Genomic DNA, 23,512 nt, shown 5'->3' on the forward strand with positions numbered 1-23,512 from the left:
AGATGGATACAGTAGATAGATACAGTAGACATATACAGTAGATAGATACAGTAGATAGATACAGTAGTTAGTTTATAGTCAATAGAGTAGACAGATACAGTAGATAGATACAGTAGACAGATACAGTAGATAGTTCATAGTCAATAGAGTAGATAGATACAGTAGATAGATACAGTAGATAGTTTATAGTCAATAGAGTAGATAGATACAGTAGATAGATACAGTAGACAGATACAGTAGATAGTTCATAGTCAATAGAGTAGATAGATACAGTAGATAGATACAGTATATAGATACAGTAGATAGTTTATAGTCAATAGAGTAGATAGATACAGTAGATAGATACAGTAGACAGATACAGTAGATAAATACAGTAGTTAGTTTATAGTCAATAGAGTAGATAGATACAGTAGATAGATACAGTAGACAGATACAGTAGATAAATACAGTAGTTAGTTTATAGTCAATAGAGTAGATAGATACAGTATATAGATACAGTAGATAGTTTATAGTCAATAGAATAGATAGATACAGTAGATAGATACATTAGACATATACAGTAGATAGATACAGTAGATAGTTTATAGTCAATAGAGTAGACAGATACAGTAGATAGATACATTAGACATATACAGTAGATAGATACAGTAGATAGATACATTAGACATATACAGTAGATAGATACAGTAGATAGTTTATAGTCAATAGAGTAGACAGATACAGTAGATAGATACATTAGACATATACAGTAGATAGATACAGTAGATAGATACAGTAGATAGATACAGTAGATAGTTTATAGTCAATAGAGTAGACAGATACAGTAGATAGATACAGTAGATAGTTTATAGTCAATACAGCAGATAGATACAGTATATAGATACAGTAGACAGATACAGTAGATAGATACAGTAGATAGTTTATAGTCACTAGAGTAGATGGATACAGTAGATAGATACAGTAGATAGATACAGTAGATAGATACAGTAGATAGTTTATAGTCACTAGAGTAGATGGATACAGTAGATAGATACATTAGACATATACAGTAGATAGATACAGTAGATAGATACAGTAGATAGATACAGTAGATAGTTTATAGTCAATAGAGTAGACAGATACAGTAGATAGATACAGTAGATAGTTTATAGTCAATACAGCAGATAGATACAGTATATAGATACAGTAGACAGATACAGTAGATTGATACAGTAGTTAGTTTATAGTCAATAAAGTAGACAGATACAGTAGATAGTTTATAGTCAATAGAGTAGACAGATACAGTAGATAGATACAGTAGATAGTTTATAGTCAATACAGCAGATAGATCCAGTATATAGATACAGTAGATAGATACAGTAGATAGATACAGTAGATAGTTTATAGTCACTAGAGTAGATGGATACAGTAGATAGATACAGTAGACAGATACAGTAGATAGATACAGTAGATTGATACAGTAGTTAGTTTATAGTCAATAGAGTAGACTGATACAGTAGATAGATACAGTAGATAGTTTATAGTCAATAAAGTAGACAGATAGAGTAGATAGATACAGTAGATAGATACAGTAGTTAGTTTATAGTCAATACAGTAGATAGATACAGTAGATAGATACAGTAGATAGTTTATAGTCAATAAAGTAGACAGATACAGTAGATAGATACAGTAGATAGATACAGTAGATAGTTTATAGTCACTAGAGTAGATGGATACAGTAGATAGATACAGTAGATAGTTTATAGTCAATAAAGTAGACAGATACAGTAGATAGATACAGTAGATAGATACAGTAGATAGTTTATAGTCACTAGAGTAGATGGATACAGTAGATAGATACAGTAGACATATACAGTAGATAGATACAGTAGATAGATACAGTAGTTAGTTTATAGTCAATAGAGTAGACAGATACAGTAGATAGATACAGTAGATAGTTTATAGTCAATAGAGTAGACAGATACAGTAGATAGATACAGTAGATATATACAGTAGATAGATACAGTAGATATATACAGTAGATAGATACAGTAGATAGATACAGTAGATCGTTTATAGTCAATACAGCAGATAGATACAGTAGACAGATACAGTAGATATATACAGTAGATAAATACAGTAGACAGATACAGTAGATAGTTTATAGTTAATAGAGTAGATAGATACAGTAGATAGATACAGTAGATAGATACAGTAGATCGTTTATAGTCAATACAGCAGATAGATACAGTAGACAGATACAGTAGATATATACAGTAGATAAATACAGTAGACAGATACAGTAGATAGTTTATAGTTAATAGAGTAGATAGATACAGTAGATAGATACAGTAGATAGATACAGTAGATCGTTTATAGTTAATAGAGTAGATAGATACAGTAGACAGATACAGTAGATAGATACAGTAGACAGATACAGTAGACAGATACAGTAGATAGATACAGTAGTTAGTTTATAGTCAATACAGCAGATAGATACAGTAGACAGATATAGATAGATACAGTAGATAGATACAGTGGACAGATACAGTAGATAGATACAGTAGATAGATTATAGTTAATAGAGTAGATAGATACAGTAGACAGACATAGTAGATAGATACAGTAGATAGATACAGTAGATAGATACAGTAGGTAGTTTATAGTCAATAGAGTAGATAGATACAGTAGATAGATACAGTAGACAGATACAGTAGATAGTTCATAGTCAATAGAGTAGATAGATACAGTAGATAGATACAGTAGATAGTTTATAGTCAATAGAGTAGATAGATACAGTAGATAGATACAGTAGACAGATACAGTAGATAGTTCATAGTCAATAGAGTAGATAGATACAGTAGATAGATACAGTATATAGATACAGTAGATAGTTTATAGTCAATAGAGTAGATAGATACAGTAGATAGATACAGTAGACAGATACAGTAGATAAATACAGTAGTTAGTTTATAGTCAATAGAGTAGATAGATACAGTAGATAGATACAGTAGACAGATACAGTAGATAAATACAGTAGTTAGTTTATAGTCAATAGAGTAGATAGATACAGTATATAGATACAGTAGATAGTTTATAGTCAATAGAATAGATAGATACAGTAGATATATACAATAGATAGTTTATAGTCAATAGAGTGGATAGATACAGTAGATAGATACAGTAGACAGATACAGTAGATAGTTTATAGTCAATAGAGTAGATGGATACAGTAGATAGATACAGTAGACATATACAGTAGATAGATACAGTAGATAGTTTATAGTCAATAGAGTAGATAGATACAGTAGATAGATACAGTTGATAGTTTATAGTCAATAGAGTAGACAGATACAGTAGATAGATACAGTAGATAGATACAGTAGATAGTTTATAGTCACTAGAGTAGATGGATACAGTAGATAGATACAGTAGACATATACAGTAGATAGATACAGTAGATAGTTTATAGTCAATAGAGTAGATAGATACAGTAGATAGATACAGTAGATATATACAATAGATAGATACAGTAGATCGTTTATAGTCACTAAAGTAGATAGATACAGTAGATAGATACAGTAGACAGTTACAGTAGATAGATACAGTAGATAGTTTATAGTCAATAGAGTAGATAGATACAGTAGATATATACAGTAGATAGATACAGTAGACAGATACAGTAGATAGTTTATAGTCAATAGAGTAGACAGATACAGTAGATAGATACAGTAGATAGTTTATAGTCAATAGAGTAGACAGATACAGTAGATAGATACAGTAGATAGTTTATAGTCACTAGAGTAGATGGATACAGTAGATAGATACAGTAGACATATACAGTAGATAGATACAGTAGACAGATACAGTAGATAGTTTATAGTCAATAGAGTAGACAGATACAGTAGATAGATACAGTAGATAGTTTATAGTCAATAGAGTAGACAGATACAGTAGATAGTTTATAGTCACTAGAGTAGATGGATACAGTAGATAGATACAGTAGACATATACAGTAGATAGATACAGTAGATAGATACAGTAGTTAGTTTATAGTCAATAGAGTAGACAGATACAGTAGATAGATACAGTAGATAGTTTATAGTCAATAGAGTAGACAGATACAGTAGATATATACAGTAGATAGATACAGTAGATAGATACAGTAGATTGTTTATAGTCACTAAAGTAGATAGATACAGTAGATAGATACAGTAGACAGATACAGTAGATAGATACAGTAGATAGTTTATAGTCAATAGAGTAGCTAGATACAGTAGATAGATACAGTAGATAGATACAATAGATATATACAGTAGATAGATACAATAGATAGTTTATAGTCAATAGAGTAGATAGATACAGTAGACAGATACAGTAGATTTATACAGTAGATAGTTTATAGTCAATAGAGTAGATAGATACAGTAGATAGATACAGTAGATAGATACAGTAGACAGATACAGTAGATAGATACAGTAGATAGTTTATAGTCAATAGAGTAGCTAGATACAGTAGATAGATACAGTAGATAGATACAATAGATATATACAGTAGATAGATACAATAGATAGTTTATAGTCAATAGAGTAGATAGATACAGTAGACAGATACAGTAGATTTATACAGTAGATAGTTTATAGTCAATAGAGTAGATAGATACAGTAGATCGATATAGTAGACAGATACAGTAGATAGATACAGTAGGAAGATACAGTATATAATTTATAGCAAATAGAGTAGATAGATATAGTAGATTGATACAGTAGATAGATACTGTAGACATATACAGTAGATAGTTTACCCTTACCCTACCCTAATCCTATCCCTAACTTTAACCCCTACCCTAACCCTAACCCTACCTTAACCCCTACCCTAATCCCAACCTTAACTCCTACCCTAACACTACCTTAACCCCTACCCTAATCCTAACCCTAACCTTAACCCCAAACCTAATCCTAACCTTAACCCCTACTCTAACACTACCTTAACCCCTACCCTAACCCTAACCTTAACCCCTACCCTAATCCTAACCCTAACCTTAATCCCTACCCTAACACTACCTTAACCCCTACCCTAAATCCTAACCCCTACCCTAACCCTACCTTAACCCCTACCCTAATCCTAACCTTAACCCCTACCCTAACCCTAACCTTCACAATAATCCCTACCTAATCCTTACCGTAACCATTTAAAATGTCAACATCAATTGGGTATGGACATCCCTAGGATCCCAGAAAGCAAGGACCCTACTGCCTGGCTGCCTGGCCTCTGTGCTCAGTAGACAGAGACAGAGACATTGAGGAGATCCAAGCCCCCTGAATCTCCCAGAGGAGCCCCTGTCCTCATCTACCCCTACAAGGGGGTCCCAGCTGGGTTCAGTGTGCATGCTAGTCCACCTGGGGGTAGGATGACCTCTGATCCGAGGAGCCCCCTGCTAATGAAAGGGTGATAGAATGATTGAATGGATAATGATTGGATGTGTGGGGTTTAGAGGAGAGGTGTGACCTCTGTTCACAGCATGATGTCATTCTCAGCTGATGAGATGTATGTGTGTCAGCTGATGAGATGTATGTGTGTCAGCTGATGAAGGGGGGTGTGTCAGCTGATGAAGGGAGGTGTGTCAGCTGATGAAGGGGGTGCGTCAGCTGATGAAGGGGGGGGTGTCAGCTGATGAAGGGGGGTGTGTCAGCTGATGAAGGGTAGTGTGTCAGCTGATGAAGGGTAGTGTGTCAGTTGATGAAGAGTAGCGTGTCAGCTGATGAAGGGTAGTGTGTCAGCTGATGAAGGGGAGCGTGTCAGCTGATGAAGGGGAGCGTGTCAGCAGATGAAGGGGAGCGTGTCAGCTGATGAAGAGTGGTGTGTCAGCTGATGAAGAGTAGCGTGTCAGCTGATGAAGGGGAGCGTGTCAGCAGATGAAGGGGAGCGTGTCAGCTGATGAAGGGTAGTGTTTCATTTGATGAAGGGGAGCGTGTCAGCTGATGAAGGGTAGCGTGTCAGCTGATGAAGGGGAGCGTGTCAGCTGATGAAGGGTAGTGTGTCAGCTGATGAAGGGTAGTGTGTCAGCTGATGAAGAGTAGTGTGTCAGCTGATGAAGAGTAGTGTGTCAGCTGATGAAGAGTGGTGTGTCAGCTGATGAAGGGTAGCGTGTCAGCTGATGAAGGGGAGCGTGTCAGCTGATGAAGGGGAGCGTGTCAGCTGATGAAGGGTAGTGTGTCAGCTGATGAAGGGTAGCGTTTCAGCTGATGAAGGGGAGCGTGTCAGCTGATGAAGGGGAGCGTGTCAGCTGATGAAGGGGGGGGTGTCAGCTGATGAAGAGTAGTGTGTCAGCTGATGAAGAGTAGCGTGTCAGCTGATGAAGGGTAGTGTGTCAGCTGATGAAGGGTAGTGTGTCAGCTGATGAAGGGTAGTGTGTCAGCTGATGAAGGGTAGTGTGTCAGCTGATGAAGGGTAGTGTGTCAGCTGATGAAGGGTAGTGTGTCAGCTGATGAAGGGTAGTGTGTCAGCTGATGAAGGGTAGTGTGTCAGCTGATGAAGGGTAGTGTGTCAGCTGATGAAGGGTAGTGTGTCAGCTGATGAAGGGTAGTGTGTCAGCTGATGAAGGGTAGTGTGTCAGCTGATGAAGGGTAGTGTGTCAGCTGATGAAGGGTAGTGTGTCAGTTGATGAAGAGTAGCGTGTCAGCTGATGAAGGGGAGCGTGTCAGCTGATGAAGGGGAGCGTGTCAGCTGATGAAGGGGAGCGTGTCAGCTGATGAAGGGTAGTGTTTCATTTGATGAAGGGTAGCGTGTCAGCTGATGAAGAGTAGCGTGTCAGCTGATGAAGGGGAGCGTGTCAGCTGATGAAGGGTAGTGCGTCAGCTGATGAAGGGTAGTGTGTCAGCTGATGAAGGGGAGCGTGTCAGCTGATGAAGGGGAGCGTGTCAGCTGATGAAGGGTAGTGTTTCATTTGATGAAGGGTAGCGTGTCAGCTGATGAAGAGTAGCGTGTCAGCTGATGAAGGGGAGCGTGTCAGCTGATGAAGGGGAGCGTGTCAGCTGATGAAGGGTAGTGTGTCAGCTGATGAAGGGTAGTGTGTCAGCTGATGAAGGGTAGTGTGTCAGCTGATGAAGAGTGGTGTGTCAGCTGATGAAGGGTAGCGTGTCAGCTGATGAAGGGGAGCGTGTCAGCTGATGAAGGGGAGCGTGTCAGCTGATGAAGGGTAGTGTGTCAGCTGATGAAGGGGAGCGTGTCAGCTGATGAAGGGTAGTGTGTCAGCTGATGAAGGGTAGTGTGTCAGCTGATGAAGGGTAGCGTGTCAGCTGATGAAGGGGAGCGTGTCAGCTGATGAAGGGGAGCGTGTCAGCTGATGAAGGGGAGCGTGTCAGCTGATGAAGGGGAGCGTGTCAGCTGATGAAGGGGAGCGTGTCAGCTGATGAAGGGGAGCGTGTCAGCTGATGAAGGGTAGTGTGTCAGCTGATGGAGGGTAGCGTGTCAGCTGATGAAGAGTGGTGTGTCAGCTGATGAAGGGTAGTGTGTCAGCTGATGAAGGGTAGTGTGTCAGCTGATGAAGGGGAGCGTGTCAGCTGATGAAGAGTAGTGTGTCAGCTGATGAAGAGTAGCGTGTCAGCTGATGAAGAGTAGTGTGTCAGCTGATGAAGAGTAGTGTGTCAGCTGATGAAGAGTAGCGTGTCAGCTGATGAAGAGTGGTGTGTCAGCTGATGAAGGGGAGCGTGTCAGCTGATGAAGGTAGCGTGTCAGCTGATGAAAGGTAGCGTGTCAGCTGATGAAGGGGAGCGTGTCAGCTGATGAAAGGTAGCGTGTCAGCTGATGAAGAGTAGTGTGTCAGCTGATGAAGGGTAGTGTGTCAGCTGATGAAGGGGAGCGTGTCAGCTGATGAAGGTAGCGTGTCAGCTGATGAAAGGTAGCGTGTCAGCTGATGAAGGGGAGCGTGTCAGCTGATGAAAGGTAGCGTGTCAGCTGATGAAGGGGAGCGTGTCAGCTGATGAAGGGGAGCGTGTCAGCTGATGAAGGGTAGTGTGTCAGCTGATGAAGGGTAGTGTGTCAGCTGATGAAGAGTAGTGTGTCAGCTGATGAAGGGTAGTGTGTCAGCTGATGAAGGGTATTGTGTCAGCTGATGAAGGGTAGCGTGTCAGCTGATGAAGGGGAGCGTGTCAGCTGATGAAGGGGAGCGTGTCAGCTGATGAAGGGTAGCGTGTCAGCTGATGAAGAGTAGTGTGTCAGCTGATGAAGGGTAGTGTGTCAGCTGATGAAGGGTAGTGTGTCAGCTGATGAAGAGTAGCGTGTCAGCTGATGAATGGGAGCGTGTCAGCTGATGAAGGGGAGCGTGTCAGCTGATGAAAGGTAGCATGTCAGCTGATGAAGGGGAGCGTGTCAGCTGATGAAGGGTAGCGTGTCAGCTGATGAAGAGTAGTGTGTCAGCTGATGAAGGGTAGTGTGTCAGCTGATGAAGAGTAGCGTGTCAGCTGATGAATGGGAGCGTGTCAGCTGATGAAAGGTAGCGTGTCAGCTGATGAAGGGTAGTGTGTCAGCTGATGAAAGGTAGCGTGTCAGCTGATGAAGGTAGCGTGTCAGCTGATGAAGGGTAGTGTGTCAGCTGATGAAGGGTAGTGTGTCAGCTGATGAAAGGTAGCGTGTCAGCTGATGAAGGTAGCGTGTCAGCTGATGAAAGGTAGCGTGTCAGCTGATGAGGGGTAGCGTGTCAGCTGAGCAAACAAAGAGGAACCTCACTCACCAGGGTCCTGGACTGACTGAATTAGGCTGTGGATAGAGAGGCTAGAGAGTGGATGAATGCCAAGTCCCATTCGTTTCCATGCACCACTAAACCGTTGGCTCCAAGACCTGCCATGACTCAGTTCTTAGACAGATTAGAAATGAGAGATAAACATGTCATTCTTCTTCTGCATGGTTTCCTTTGTCTCTCAGATGAACTATGAGCCATCTGCTGCCAGACTGACATGTATCTTCATAGAGGAGGGGCTGTGATAGTTGACTGATTCTAGAATGGTTGGATGGTACAGTAAGCACGGTGGTTATATGCGCCAGGACAGACTTTAAAAGCCTGGAGCTATACATTTACTACACATTGTAAGTATTCAAACACACGCCTAACAGCACACATATGAACACGATTCCCCTGAAGATGCTAGCAAACTGTAAACAAAGGAATAGGAGACATGAACTGGTAGCTCTAGTTCTTTACATTCAGAACGGTGGCGGAAATCTCAGCAACAACCTCACTCCTTTTGTTCACCTGCCTGCATCCAAGGTTGTGTGTGTTTGTGACAGAGGCCATAAATAAACAGGCTGCTGTAGACATGCGCTGCTGCTGCTAGAGTCTTCTGTTGTGTTTTACAACCTCTTAATGCTCAATGACATATTTCACTCTTCACACATCCTTTATTGGCCAGAAATAGACTAGAAATAGACTACTGCTGATTGGGTTTAATGTCCTGCCAAGTGGTCAGCCTCTTGTCTGCCAGGCCTGCTCACCTTGTTTTGTTTCACCTCAGCCTCTTGTCCGCCAGGCCTGCTCACCTTGTTTTGTTTCACCTCAGCCTCTTGTCCGCCAGGCCTGCTCACCTTGTTTTGTTTCACCTCAGCCTCTTTTCCACCAGGCCTGCTCACCTTGTTTTGTTTCACCTCAGCCTCTTGTCCGCCAGGCCTGCTCACCTTGTTTTGTTTCACCTCAGCCTCTTGTCTGCCAGGCCTGCTCACCTTGTTTTGTTTCACCTCAGCCTCTTGTCCGCCAGGCCTGCTCACCTTGTTTTGTTTCACCTCAGCCTCTTGTCCGCCAGGCCTGCTCACCTTGTTTTGTTTCAGCTCAGCCTCTTGTCCGCCAGGCCTGCTCACCTTGTTTTGTTTCACCTCAGCCTCTTGTCCGCCAGGCCTGCTCACCTTGTTTTGTTTCACCTCAGCCTCTTGTCCCAAGCTCCTGCTCTGCTCCATTTGCCAGAGCTGAGTGGGAGAGAAAAAAATAGCACCTGCCACTGCATTATCTTAGCTACAGCCCTGGATTTTTAAACATACACACACACACACACACACACACACACACACACACACACACACACACACACACACACACACACACACACACACACACACACACACATCTTCCTCCCATCTAGCTGTGACAATAAGTGTTAGCGCTGCCCACTGCAGCTGAGGTCTCCCTAGCGACCAGGCTTCTTAGGGAGACTGCCATGATGGGCATTCAGAACGATGGCATGACGTCCCAACTCGGTACCACCACAGAAAATGTGTGTCTCAAATCATATCTGGCGGTGCCAACTTGGCCCGACGCCAACCGGGGGCTGGCGTGCACCCGGTGGTGAACTGAGGATGGCGATAGCTACCTGCTGGGTGTCCATGCTGAGATATAGGAGCTGCTAAGCCCCACTGTAAAGCACATACAGGGCCTCAGATAGCAAGAGAGAGACAGAGAGATTGAGAGAGAGAGAAACAGAGAGAGAAACAGAGAGGGAAACAGAGAGAGAAAGAGAGAGAGAAAGGATGAGGGAGAACGAGAGAAAAAGAGAGGATGTGGGAGTGAATGATGGACAGAGAGAGAGGATGAGGTTAGAGAGCGACAGAGAGGATGAGGGAGAAAGAGACAAAGAGAGAGACAGAGTGAGAGAGACAGAGAGAGAGAGAGAGAGACAGAGAGACTAGAAAGGGGCAGAGGCATAGGAAAGATTAGGGAGAGAAGAGTGAGAGGTAGAGGAGGGATGATGAGGCTGAAAGAGTTAATGAGAGGCCTAAATGTCTGTGGATATCCTTCCATGGCCTATATGGAGCTGGGGTATAGTGGTGGAGCTGGGCTATAGTGGTGGAGTTGGGGTATAGTGGTGGAGCTGGGCTATAGTGGTGGAGCTGGGGTATAGTGGTGGAGCTGGGCTATAGTGGTGGAGCTGGGCTATAGTGGTGGAGTTGGGGTATAGTGGTGGAGCTGGGCTATAGTGGTGGAGCTGGGCTATAGTGGTGGAGCTGGGCTATAGTGGTGGAGCTGGGGTATAGTGGTGGAGCTGGGCTATAGTGGAGGAGCTGGGCTATAGTGGTGGAGCTGGGGTATAGTGGTGGAGCTGGGGTATAGTGGTGGAGCTGGGCTATAGTGGTGGAGCTGGGCTATAGTGGTGGAGCTGGGGTATAGTGGTGGAGCTGGGCTATAGTGGTGGAGCTGGGCTGTAGTGGTGGAGCTGGGGTATAGTGGTGGAGCTGGGGTATAGTGGTGGAGCTGGGCTATAGTGGTGGAGCTGGGATATAGTGGTGGAGCTGGGGTATAGTGGTGGAGCTGGGCTATAGTGGTGGAGCTGGGTTATAATGGTGGAGCTTGGGTATTGTGGTGGAGCTGGGGTATAGTGGTGGAGTTGGGCTATAGTGGTGGAGCTGGGTTATAGTGGTGGACCTGGGTTATAGTGGTGGAGCTTGAGAATAGTGGTGGAGCTGGGGTATTGTGGTGGAGCTGGGCTATAGTGGTGGAGCTGGGCTATAGTGGTGGAGCTGGGTTATAATGGTGGAGCTTGGGTATTGTGGTGGAGCTGGGGTATTGTGGTGGAGTTGGGCTATAGTGGTGGAGCTGGGTTATAGTGGTGGACCTGGGTTATAGTGGTGGAGCTTGAGAATAGTGGTGGAGCTGGGGTATTGTGGTGGAGCTGGGCTATAGTGGTGGAGCTGGGGTATAGAGCTAGGACCGGAGCTGGGGCTGAAGGTATATAGAGCTGGGGCTGAAGCTGAGGATGAAGGTGTATAGAGCTGGGACTGAAAGTATATAGAGCTGGGGCTGAAGGTATATAGAGCTAGGACTGGAGCTGGGGATGAAGGTATATAGAGCTAGGACTGGAGCTGGGGCTGAATGTATATAGAGCTAGGACTGGAGCTGGGGATAAAGGTATATAGAGCTAGGACTGGAGCTGGGGATGAAGGTATATAGAGCTAGGACTGGAGCTGGGGCTGAAGGTATATAGAGCTAGGACTGGAGCTGGGGATGAAGGTATATAGAGCTAGGACTGGAGCTGGGGATGAAGGTATATAGAGCTAGGACTGGAGCTGGGGATGAAGGTACAGTGCCTTGCGAAAGTATTCGGCCCCCTTGAACTTTGCGACCTTTTGCCACATTTCAGGCTTCAAACATAAAGATATAAAACTGTATTTTTTTGTGAAGAATCAACAACAAGTGGGACACAATCATGAAGTGGAACGACATTTATTGGATATTTCAAACTTTTTTAACAAATCAAAAACTGAAAAATTGGGCGTGCAAAATTATTCAGCCCCTTTACTTTCAGTGCAGCAAACTCTCTCCAGAAGTTCAGTGAGGATCTCTGAATGATCCAATGTTAATGTTAATGTTAACCTAAATGACTAATGATGATAAATACAATCCACCTGTGTGTAATCAAGTCTCCGTATAAATGCACCTGCACTGTGATAGTCTCAGAGGTCCGTTAAAAGCGCAGAGAGCATCATGAAGAACAAGGAACACACCAGGCAGGTCCGAGATACTGTTGTGAAGAAGTTTAAAGCCGGATTTGGATACAAAAAGATTTCCCAAGCTTTAAACATCCCAAGGAGCACTGTGCAAGCGATAATATTGAAATGGAAGGAGTATCAGACCACTGCAAATCTACCAAGACCTGGCCGTCCCTCTAAACTTTCAGCTCATACAAGGAGAAGACTGATCAGAGATGCAGCCAAAGAGGCCCATGATCACTCTGGATGAACTGCAGAGATCTACAGCTGAGGTGGGAGACTCTGTCCATAGGACAACAATCAGTCGTATATTGCACAAATCTGGCCTTTATGGAAGAGTGGCAAGAAGAAAGACATTTCTTAAAGATATCCATAAAAAGTGTTGTTTAAAGTTTGCCACAAGGCACCTGGGAGACACACCAAACATGTGGAAGAAGTTGCTCTGGTCAGATGAAACCAAAATTGAACTTTTTGGCAACAATGCAAAACGTTATGTTTGGCGTAAAAGCAACACAGCTCATCACCCTGAACACTGTCAAACATGGTGGTGGCAGCATCATGGTTTGGGCCTGCTTTTCTTCAGCAGGGACAGGGAAGATGGTTAAAATTGATGGGAAGATGGATGGAGCCAAATACAGGACCATTCTGGAAGAAAACCTGATGGAGTCTGCAAAAGACCTGAGACTGGGACGGAGATTTGTCTTCCAACAAGACAATGATCCAAAACATAAAGCAAAATCTACAATGGAATGGTTCAAAAATAAACATATCCAGGTGTTAGAATGGCCAAGTCAAAGTCCAGACCTGAATCCAATCGAGAATCTGTGGAAAGAACTGAAAACTGCTGTTCACAAATGCTCTCCATCCAACCTCACTGAGCTCGAGCTGTTTTGCAAGGAGGAATGGGAAAAAATGTCAGTCTCTCGATGTGCAAAACTGATAGAGACATACCCCAAGCGACTTACAGCTGTAATCGCATCAAAAGGTGGCGCTACAAAGTATTAACTTAAGGGGGCTGAATAATTTTGCACACCCAATTTTTCAGTTTTTGATTTGTTAAAAAAGTTTGAAATATCCAATAAATGTCGTTCCACTTCATGATTGTGTCCCACTTGTTGTTGATTCGTCACAAAAAAAATACAGTTTTATATCTTTATGTTTGAAGCCTGAAATGTGGCAAAAGGTCGCAAAGTTCAAGGGGGCCGAATACTTTCGCAAGGCACTGTATATAGAGCTAGGACTGGAGCTGGTTCTGGCGGGGAGAGGAGAGTTGATTCTGTGCTACCTTTCTCTCTCTCTCTCTCCTGTCTCCTGTACGGTGGCAGCTGCTCCTAACAGGTGTGTGGCTGCCTCCAGGCAGATGGTCCGAGAAATGAGGTAGTTGGCAGGTTCCTTCACACAGCCCGCTGTCCCCCCTCCCTGCCACACACACGACACATAGACACTTAGCAACAAACATTAGTGATAGGAGGAGGTTGGCGGAGGAGAGGTAGAGAGAGCAAGAGTTGGAAATAATAGAGAAAGAGAGAAAGATGGAAAGAGAGAAAGTTGGAAAGAGAGAAATATTGAAAGAGAGAAAGAGAGAAGGAAAGCAATAGACACATCCTTGCATCACTTTCTTGAAACTCCCAAGTGGCATTGTGTCAACAATATCCCCACTTTGTCCTCTTTCCCCTGAACATTACCATTTCTCAGCTTAGAATCTCCATATTCTCATAAGAACAATACATTTACTTCCAACCTGGATTTCTCAATATGCTGTACATGCTAGACTAGTGTACACTTCAAATGTAAACCTTGCTTGCAGAGGCAGATTTCGAATGATATTCAGCCTGGCTCTATCTATTACAAATGACTGACTGACTGACTAACTGACTGACACTTGGACAGGTGTGGTGATGTGGAATGGGATTTCAGTGGGGAGTCACTCCCGGTGCCTAACTGTGTCATTGGTATACAGTTCAACCCAGAGTTCTGACACCAGGCACCAGTAACCCCAAAAAGTCCAACATTATTTTTTGTTGTTGTGATTTTTCATAGATGAAAATCAGTGAGGATAGAGGATGAAAATCAGTGAGGAGAGAGGATGAAAATCAGTGAGGATAGATGATGAAAATCAGTGAGGATAGAGGATGAAAAGCAGTCAGGATAGGATGAAAAGCAGTGAGGATAGAGGATGAAAAGCAGTGAGGATAGAGGATGAAAAGCAGTGAGGATAGAGGATGAAAAGCAGTGAGGATAGAGGATGAAAAGCAGTGAGGATAGAGGATGAAAAACAGTGAGGATAGATGATGAAAAGCAGTGACGATAGAGGATGAAAAGCAGTCAGGATAGAGGATGAAAAGCAGTGAGGATAGAGGATGAAAAGCAGTGAGGATAGAGAATGAAAAGCAGTGAGGATAGAGGATGAAAAGCAGTGAGGATAGAGGATGAAAAGCAGTGAGGATAGAGGATGAAAAGCAGTGAGGATAGAGGATGAAAAGCAGTGAGGATAGAGGATGAAAAGCAGTGAGGATAGTGGATGAAAAGCAGTGAGGATAGAGGATGAAAAGCAGTGAGGATAGAGGATGAAAATCAGTGAGGATAGATGATGAAAATCAGTGAGGATAGAGGATGAAAAGCAGTCAGTATAGAGGATGAAAAGCAGTGAGGATAGAGGATGAAAAGCAGTGAGGATAGAGGATGAAAAGCAGTGAGGATAGAGGATGAAAAGCAGTCAGGATAGAGGATGAAAAGCAGTGAGGATAGAGGATGAAAAGCAGTGAGGATAGAGGATGAAAAGCAGTCAGGATAGAGGATGAAAAGCAGTGAGGATAGAGGATGAAAAGCAGTGAAGATAGAGGATGAAAAGCAGTGAGGATAGAGGATGAAAAGCACTGAGGATAGAGGATGAAAAGCAGAGAGGATAGTGGATGACAAGCAGTGAGGATAGAGGATGAAAAGCAGTGAGGATAGAGGATGAAAAGCAGTGAGGATAGAGGATGAAAAGCAGTGAGGATAGAGGATGAAAAGCAGTGAGGCTGGCTGAGGTGTACCTGTTTAGACAGCTCTGTACTGGGGGTTAGAGGAGATTACCCAGGCTGGCTGAGGTGTACCTGCTTAGACGGCTCTGTACTGGGGGTTAGAGGAGATTACCCAGGCTGGCTGAGGTGTACCTGCTTAGACGGCCCTGTACTGGGGGTTAGAGGAGATTACCCAGGCTGGCTGAGGTGTACCTGTTTAGACGACCCTGTACTGGGGGTTAGAGGAGATTAGCTGATTGGCTGAGGTGTGTGTGTGGACCATATAAACGTGCTGCAGGCATTGGGTATACTGGGTCAGTGGGGGCACTTCACAGTTCACACATGCACACGCACACACACACACACAAACCCGATGCCCCCTCCCCATACACACACACACACTGGACACATCTGGGGCATTTGAGTCGACATCTGTCTGTGCCTCACCCGTAGGGCCACCCCGAGCACTAATGACCTCTCTCTGTGCTCGTCTCTGCTCCAATGCTTAACAAATGACTGAGAGAGAGAGAGAGATTGCATTAGCTGTAACACTGCTAACAGTAAGAGTATGTGTAATCTTGAAAAACAATACATTTCTTTGTAAGAAAATATTTTCCTTAAAGGAGGCAGACAAATGTTTTGAATGTAATGACATGGAAGAAGGCAGGAAAATGGTTCATTTGTGACTTTTAGAAAGTTTCTCTTGTGTTGTAACCATTCAATCCTGAGCCATTCATTCACGAAGGTCAGTCCTAATGATATAGCGTTGTTGTTGTTTCTACAGGTCCTGATAGAGGGGGGCTTTGGAGAAATCACCACAGAGATAGCCGAGAACCAGGAGTTCTACTATGCTGAGGACTACCACCAGCAGTACCTCAGCAAGAACCCCGGGGGATACTGTGGCCTGAGCGGCACCGGAGTCTCCTGTCCAATAGGACTCAAGAAATAACCACCTCTGTCCAATAGGGAATGACCACCAACCTCTGATTGTCTGATTCTGACTAGGAAATGTAAATACGCATTTCCGCTTGCTCATTGCAAAATAAGTCTATTTTCTATTCATTTAAATGGAAGTCACTTTAATTACGATGCAGTACTGAAGCATATTCAGGGTTTATATAAAAACAGTCTGTATCTGAGTCTTGTATTAATTGAAATAGTTTGGTAATCAAGCACCACATACATAAGACCTGTTTAAATGAATGCACATTCAGGTTTTAGTGTGCATTGTCTTGTTTGAATCAAATCAACTACAGTATGTACATCTGATTGAACTCTACGGTGCGTGCTGGTGGATTAAATGATGAAACGGTGTGTTGATATGTATGGCTGTTTGGCTGGTTCCGTTGCGTGGTGTTTGGTGTGTGTTGGATGACCTCCTTTCTGTGATCTTTGCCTTAAGCCTTGTTCTGATCACTCCCTGACTCATCTGTCAGAGGGGTGTGTGTGGCTTGCGCAGGCAAACACTCAGTGGGAGAGAGCCCTCTGCCAGGGCCTGTGTAGCTTGGCATCACTATAACACAGTGAGAGAGAGATAGAGAGGGGCAGCGTCACACACACACACAGGCTGGCAGTCCCCCTCCCTACACAGGGACTGGAGCAAGGCACTGTGGGTAGAACTAATGGCTGAAGGACACATTGATGCACAATCGGCTGTCAAGCAAAATGTCTGACTGGTACTTCTTACTGTAGACTGCTGCTCTAAAAGATGTCTGACTGGTACTTCTTACTGTAGACTGCTGCTCTAAAAAATGTCTGACTGGTACTTCTTACTGTAGACTGCTGCTCTAAAAGATGTCTGACTGGTACTTCTTACTGTAGACTGCTGCTCTAAAAAATGTCTGACTGGTACTTCTTACTGTAGACTGCTGCTCTAAACGATGTCTGACTGGTACTTCTTACTGTAGACTGCTGCTCTAAACGATGTCTGACTGGTACTTCTTACTGTAGACTGCTGCTCTAAAAGATGTCTGACTGGTACTTCTTACTGTAGACTGCTGCTCTAAAAAAAATTATTGTCAAGGACAAGGCTCTCTCTCTCTCTCTCACTCACTCACTCACTCACTCACTCACTCACTCACTCACTCACTCACTCACATACCCAGTACTCTGTAAACCTCAATAGCACCTATCGGCCCAACGCTGCCAGCCACCCACCCTGCCAGTCACCCAGCTACCCACCCACCCAGCCAGCCAGCTACCCTGCCACATACCCAGCTACCCAGCTAGCTACCCAGCTACCAAGCCACCCAGCCTCCCACCCAGCTACCCAGCCAGCCAGCCACCCACCCAGCCAGTCAGCCAGCCAAACACCCAGCTACCCAGCCAGCCACCCACCCAGCCAGTCAGCTAGCCAAACACCCAGCTACCCAGCCAACCAGCCAGCCTCCCAGGTACCCAGACACCTACCCAGCAACCCAGCTAGCTACCCAGATACCAAGCTACCCAGCCATCCATCCAGCTACCCAGCTTCAAAGCTACGCAGCCAGCCAGCTCTTGAATAAAAGAGCTGACTGACAACCCACACAAACAAAGAAGAGCTTTATGCTGGGCTCGCACATCAACATTAACATGCATTCCAGGATATGATTCCTTTGGTGTAGCGTTGGTTCTCTTCACTAACAAACAGCGTGCCAATACGCTGTGATCATGTCCGTTTACATTGGGCTGCTGCTGGAACAGAGCCAGTATAGAAACCATTGTTCCCAACAACCCAAGGAAATGGGCTGAATCCTTTTTCTATCGCTGAAGAATCTTTTGATGCTGTAAAAAACATGCAGGACATTTTTTTCAAATCCATTCTCCTTAACACTCCTCCGCTGAACAACAATAGTTTTCATCGGCTGATGTGGGCTTTGTGAGGGTGAGTTGCAGTTCGACAGGAGCCTAAGCATGGTCTTTGGTTGGGTTTGGATGTATTAATAAGGAGGAGTGTTAGTGAGGTGAATCAGTGATTGTTCTACTGGATGGATGGATGATGGATGGACGGACGAACGGACAGACTTGTGAGGTTTTTCAGCTGAGGTGTTTAAATCAGTAAACATAATGATGGTAGTAAAGGTTGGTTGTGGTGAAACTGCTGAGGTGTTTCAGTAGGCAGCTGAAGGCCATGCTGGCTGGTCTAATCCCCAGACCCAGACCAGGTGGCTCCTGCCCTAAGCTCCTCCACCTCAGCTGCCCCAAATCTGCCACCACAGCCTGGGCACAGCTCGCCTAGCTCTGGGGATCAGGATGCAGGACCAAAAATGGTCAGAGCACTGGAGCACACACACACACACACACACACACACACACACACACACACACACACACACAAACACACATGCTTCAACAAAACAAAACAGCATGCTCACATATACAGTAGGGAGAACAAGTATTTGATACACTGCCGATTTTGCAGGTTTTCCTACTTACAAAGCATGTAGAGGTCTGTAATGTTTATCATAGGTACACTTCAACTGTGAGAGACGGAATCTAAAACCAAAATCCAGAAAATCACATTGTATGATTTTTAAGTAATTAATTTGCATTTTATTGTATGACATAAGTATACGGTAAGTATACGGCTCTCAATTACGGCTCTCACAGACCTGTAGCCCTCCTGTTCTCCACTCATTACCTGTATTAACTGCACCTGTTTGAACTCGTTACCTGTATAAAAGACACCTGTCCACACACTCAATCAAACAGACTCCAACCTCTCCACAATGGCCAAGACCAGAGAGCTGTGTAAGGACATCAGGGATAAAATTGTAGACCTGCACAAGGCTGGGATGGGCTACAGGACAATAGGCAAGCAGCTTGGTGAGAAGGCAACAACTGTTGGCGCAATTATTAGAAAATGGAAGAAGTTCAAGATGACGGTCAATCACCCTCGGTCTGGGGCTCCATACAAGATCTCACCTCGTGGGGCATCAATGATCATGAGGAAGGTGAGGGATCAGCCCAGAACTACGCGGCAGGACCTGGTCAATGACCTGAAGAGAGCTGGGACCACAGTCTCAAAGAGAACCATTAGTAACACACTATGCCGTCATGGATTAAAATCCTGCAGCGCACGCAAGGTCCCCCTGCTCAAGCCAGCGCATGTCCAGGCCCGTCTGAAGTTTGCCAATGACCATCTGGATGATCCAGAGGAGGAATGGGAGAAGGTCATGTGGTCTGATGAGACAAAAATAGAGCTTTTTGGTCTAAACTCCACTCGCCGTATTTGGAGGAAGAAGAAGGATGAGTACAACCCCAAGAACACCCTCCCAACCGTAAAGCATGGAGATGGAAACATCATTCTTTGGGAATGCTTTTCTGCAAAGGGGACAGGACGACTGCACCGTACTGAGGGGAGGATGGATGGGGCCATGTATCGCGAGATCTTGGCCAACAACCTCCTTCCCTCAGTAAGAGCATTGAAGATGGGTTGTGGCTGGGTCTTCCAGCATGACAACGACCCGAAACACACAGCCAGGGCAACTAAGGAGTGGCTCCGTAAGAAGCATCTCAAGGTCCTGGAGTGGCCTAGCCAGTCTCCAGACCTGAACCCAATAGAAAATCTTTGGAGGGAGCTGAAAGTCCGTATTGCCCAGCGACAGCCCTGAAACCTGAAGGATCTGGAGAAGGTCTGTATGGAGGAGTGGGCCAAAATCCCTGCTGCAGTGTGTGCAAACCTGGTCAAGAACTACAGGAAACGTATGATCTCTGTAATTGCAAACAAAGGTTTCTGTACCAAATATTAAGTTCTGCTTTTCTGATGTATCAAATTAATTACTTAAAGATACAATGTGATTATCTGGATTTTGGTTTTAGATTCTGTCTCTCACAGTTGAAGTGTACCTATGATAAAAAAATTACAGACCTCTACATGCTTTGTAAGTCGGAAAACCTGCAAAATTGACAGTGTATCAAATACTTGTTCTCCCCACTGTATGTACTATAGGCACATACAGAAAGTCACACAGCATCTCCCCCTGAAACAACCACTGATACGCACACACACACACATTTTTACCAACAAAGGAACAAATGATATATTTATGCACTCAATTAAATAAATATTATCAATGGAACACTGACAGAGCTGGTCTGAAATGATTATATTGTACAGAGTGGCCTACTGTCTGTCATTCTAGCATTCTATAGTGATGTTTCAACATTGTCTACATGCTAACAGGCATTCAAAGCCCCGTTTATACCTGGTACTAACATGGGTCCTTTGTCCTGATCTTCTCTATATTCTGATTGTACCCATATTTCCAGAAATGTGTCTACACATGGTATTAAACTGTTTTCCGTCCAATGTGTCTGCATTGTGAACAGATTCCCTAGTCCCTTCCTTTATGCAAATCATTTCACAGCTATTCTTTCAAAATATGATTTTTTAATTTAATGTAAGACACATTGATGTAATCACTCAATGGTGCCACCTGTTAATGATTTTAGAGGGTGGAAAAATTATGATATAAATGGTTTCTCTGTCCAGATCTGTTTACACTTGTAAGATATCCAGACACAATGCTTGTCTGACTACCTCCGGATGTGGGCAGAAAGATCTGAACACATTACAATGTGTCTTTTGATTGTCTACACCTGTCTGACAATGTGGGTACAATCAGAATGTGGACAAAATCAAGACAAAGGACGCAAGTTATAATCAGGTATAAACGGGGCTATAGATTATTTTATGGTGGCATTTCACTTTATAATGATATGATCATTCCTTTTAATAACACCCATAAAATCAAATCTCAGCTGCTTAAATTTGGCCATAAAACAGGCAGCCTATAAAATGGAAGGTATTTACTGCCTCCTAGTGGTCCATGGATTGCTCTGCAGAGAGGCAAATTGATTTATGTCTTTTGTGAATTTTTACTATGCAATGAAATAGAAGATGGTAAATCCTAATCTATTACTCACAGGCATCACAGTCTCATATTATTATTACTGAAAACCACAGGTTCATCAGCAAACACTTTATTTACGGTCTGTCTCCTAACGGCTCCATAAAGACCTAGACGTTTGGCAAGCAAATTGGACATAAACACTGCTTTGAAAATAAGTAATGGAATTTATTAGTAATAAAGCAAGTATTTTTTATGGTCATATTTTGCATTACCATTTTGTTATTAGCGTGTAATTACCCCTATAAGCACAGTGTAATAAATCCAGTATTGTGTTACATGTACCCATTGAAAGGATAGGGTAAGAGTTAGTCTAACAGCTGTAAGTGCACTGTATTACCATTCTAGGGTTTCAGCTCCACAATGTATTACCCTAAACCTAGACTGATAATACATTGCACTTAGAGCTGAAACCCTAACTCTAACCCTAACCCTAACTCTAACCCTAACCCTAACTCTAACCCTAACTCTAACCCTAACTCTAACTCTAACCCTAACCCTAACTCTAACCCTAACTCTAACTCTAACTCTAACCCTAACCCTAACCCTAACTCTAACCCTAACTCTAACCCTAACCCTAACTCTAACTCTAACCCTAACTCTAACCCTAACTCTAACCCTAACTCTAACCCTAAACCCTAACCCTAACTCTAACTCTAACCCTAACTCTAACTCTAACCCTAACTCTAACCCTAACTCTAACCCTAACTCTAACTCTAACCCTAACTCTAACCCTAACTCTAACCCTAACTCTAACTCTAACCCTAACTCTAACCCTAACCCTAACCCTAACTCTAACTCTAACTCTAACCCTAACTCTAACTCTAACCCTAAACTCTAACCCTAACTCTAACCCTAAACCCTAACCCTAACTCTAACCCTAAACCCTAACCCTAACTCTAACCCTAAACTCTAACCCTAACTCTAACCCTAAACCCTAACCCTAACTCTAACCCTAACTCTAACTCTAACTCTAACCCTAACTCTAACCCTAAACTCTAACCCTAACTCTAACCCTAAACTCTAACCCTAAACCCTAACCCTAAACTCTAACCCTAAACTCTAACCCTAACTCTAACCCTAAGCCCTAACCCTAACTCTAACCCTAACTCTAACTCTAACTCTAACCCTAACTCTAACCCTAAACTCTAACCCTAACTCTAACCCTAAACCCTAACCCTAACTCTAACCCTAAACCCTAACCCTAACTCTAACCCTAAACCCTAACCCTAACTCTAACCCTAAACCCTAACTCTAACCCTAAACCCTAACCCTAACTCTAACCCTAAACCCTAACTCTAACCCTAAACTCTAACCCTAACTCTAACCCTAAACTCTAACCCTAACTCTAACCCTAAACCCTAACCCTAACTCTAACCCTAAACCCTAACCCTAACTCTAACCCTAAACCCTAACTCTAACCCTAACTCTAACCCTAACCCTAACTCTAACCCTAAACCCTAACCCTAACCCTAACTCTAACTCTAACCCTAAACCCTAACTCTAACCCTAACTCTAACCCTAACCCTAACTCTAACCCTAACCCTAACTCTAACCCTAAACCCTAACCCTAAACCCTAACCCTAACTCTAACCCTAAACCCTAACCCTAACTCTAACCCTAAACCCTAACCCTAACTCTAACCCATAAAACAATCTGTTACTCTACAACCCTGGTGAATGTTACATGTTTGGCAATAACGATGATTCATGTCACTGTTGTGTCTATAAGCAGGCTTTATTCTCATCCTATGAGACGGTCCAAGCCTGTGGTTTCTACATGTCTATATGGGAGCCAGTTAGTGAGTGGTTTGTTTTCTGGATGACCGAACAGCTAGAAGGAGGCAGGAGACTGAGGAGAAGAGAGGAAAGGAGGGAGAGTCAAAGCACCACTTCTCATGTCATTTCTGTTCTACAGCAAGGACAAAAAGTTGAAACCTTCATAAACATAGCCTGTAGCCCCCTGACTGAACAATGAACATCAGCGTCATATTGTAACCTGTCATCCACACTAGAAGGTGCGGGCACTGGAAACACCACCATGATTGACGGCTGTTGCGTCAGCATCACCCTAGAAACCCACGGCAACAGTGGAGTGAGGGGAATAACAAGCGATCTCCAACAGAGGATAAAGCAATAAGGAACAAACGGGAGAGAGAGAGAGAGCGAGAGA

At 43.4% G+C, this 23,512-nt stretch overlaps 1 protein-coding gene across 5 annotated transcripts in view; it reads left to right on the top strand.

Annotated features, from left to right (window-relative positions):
* msra (methionine sulfoxide reductase A) overlaps nucleotides 1-16,771 on the top strand; it is a 99,537-nt gene extending 82,766 nt beyond the window's left edge. For 4 of the 5 annotated variants that reach the window (XM_036975435.2, XM_036975438.2, XM_036975434.2 and 1 more), the window contains one exon: nucleotides 16,234-16,771. In XM_036975435.2, the coding sequence (XP_036831330.1) occupies nucleotides 16,234-16,398 (165 nt within the window). In that variant the 3' untranslated portion in view covers nucleotides 16,399-16,771. 5 annotated transcript variants of the gene reach the window in all.
* Nucleotides 16,772-23,512: the final 6,741 nt, after the last annotated feature.

This window comes from Oncorhynchus mykiss, chromosome 4 (genome assembly GCF_057628025.1).
Source record: "Oncorhynchus mykiss isolate SJ-2025 chromosome 4, ASM5762802v1, whole genome shotgun sequence".
In the NCBI taxonomy this organism is placed as follows: Eukaryota; Metazoa; Chordata; class Actinopteri; order Salmoniformes; family Salmonidae; genus Oncorhynchus; species Oncorhynchus mykiss.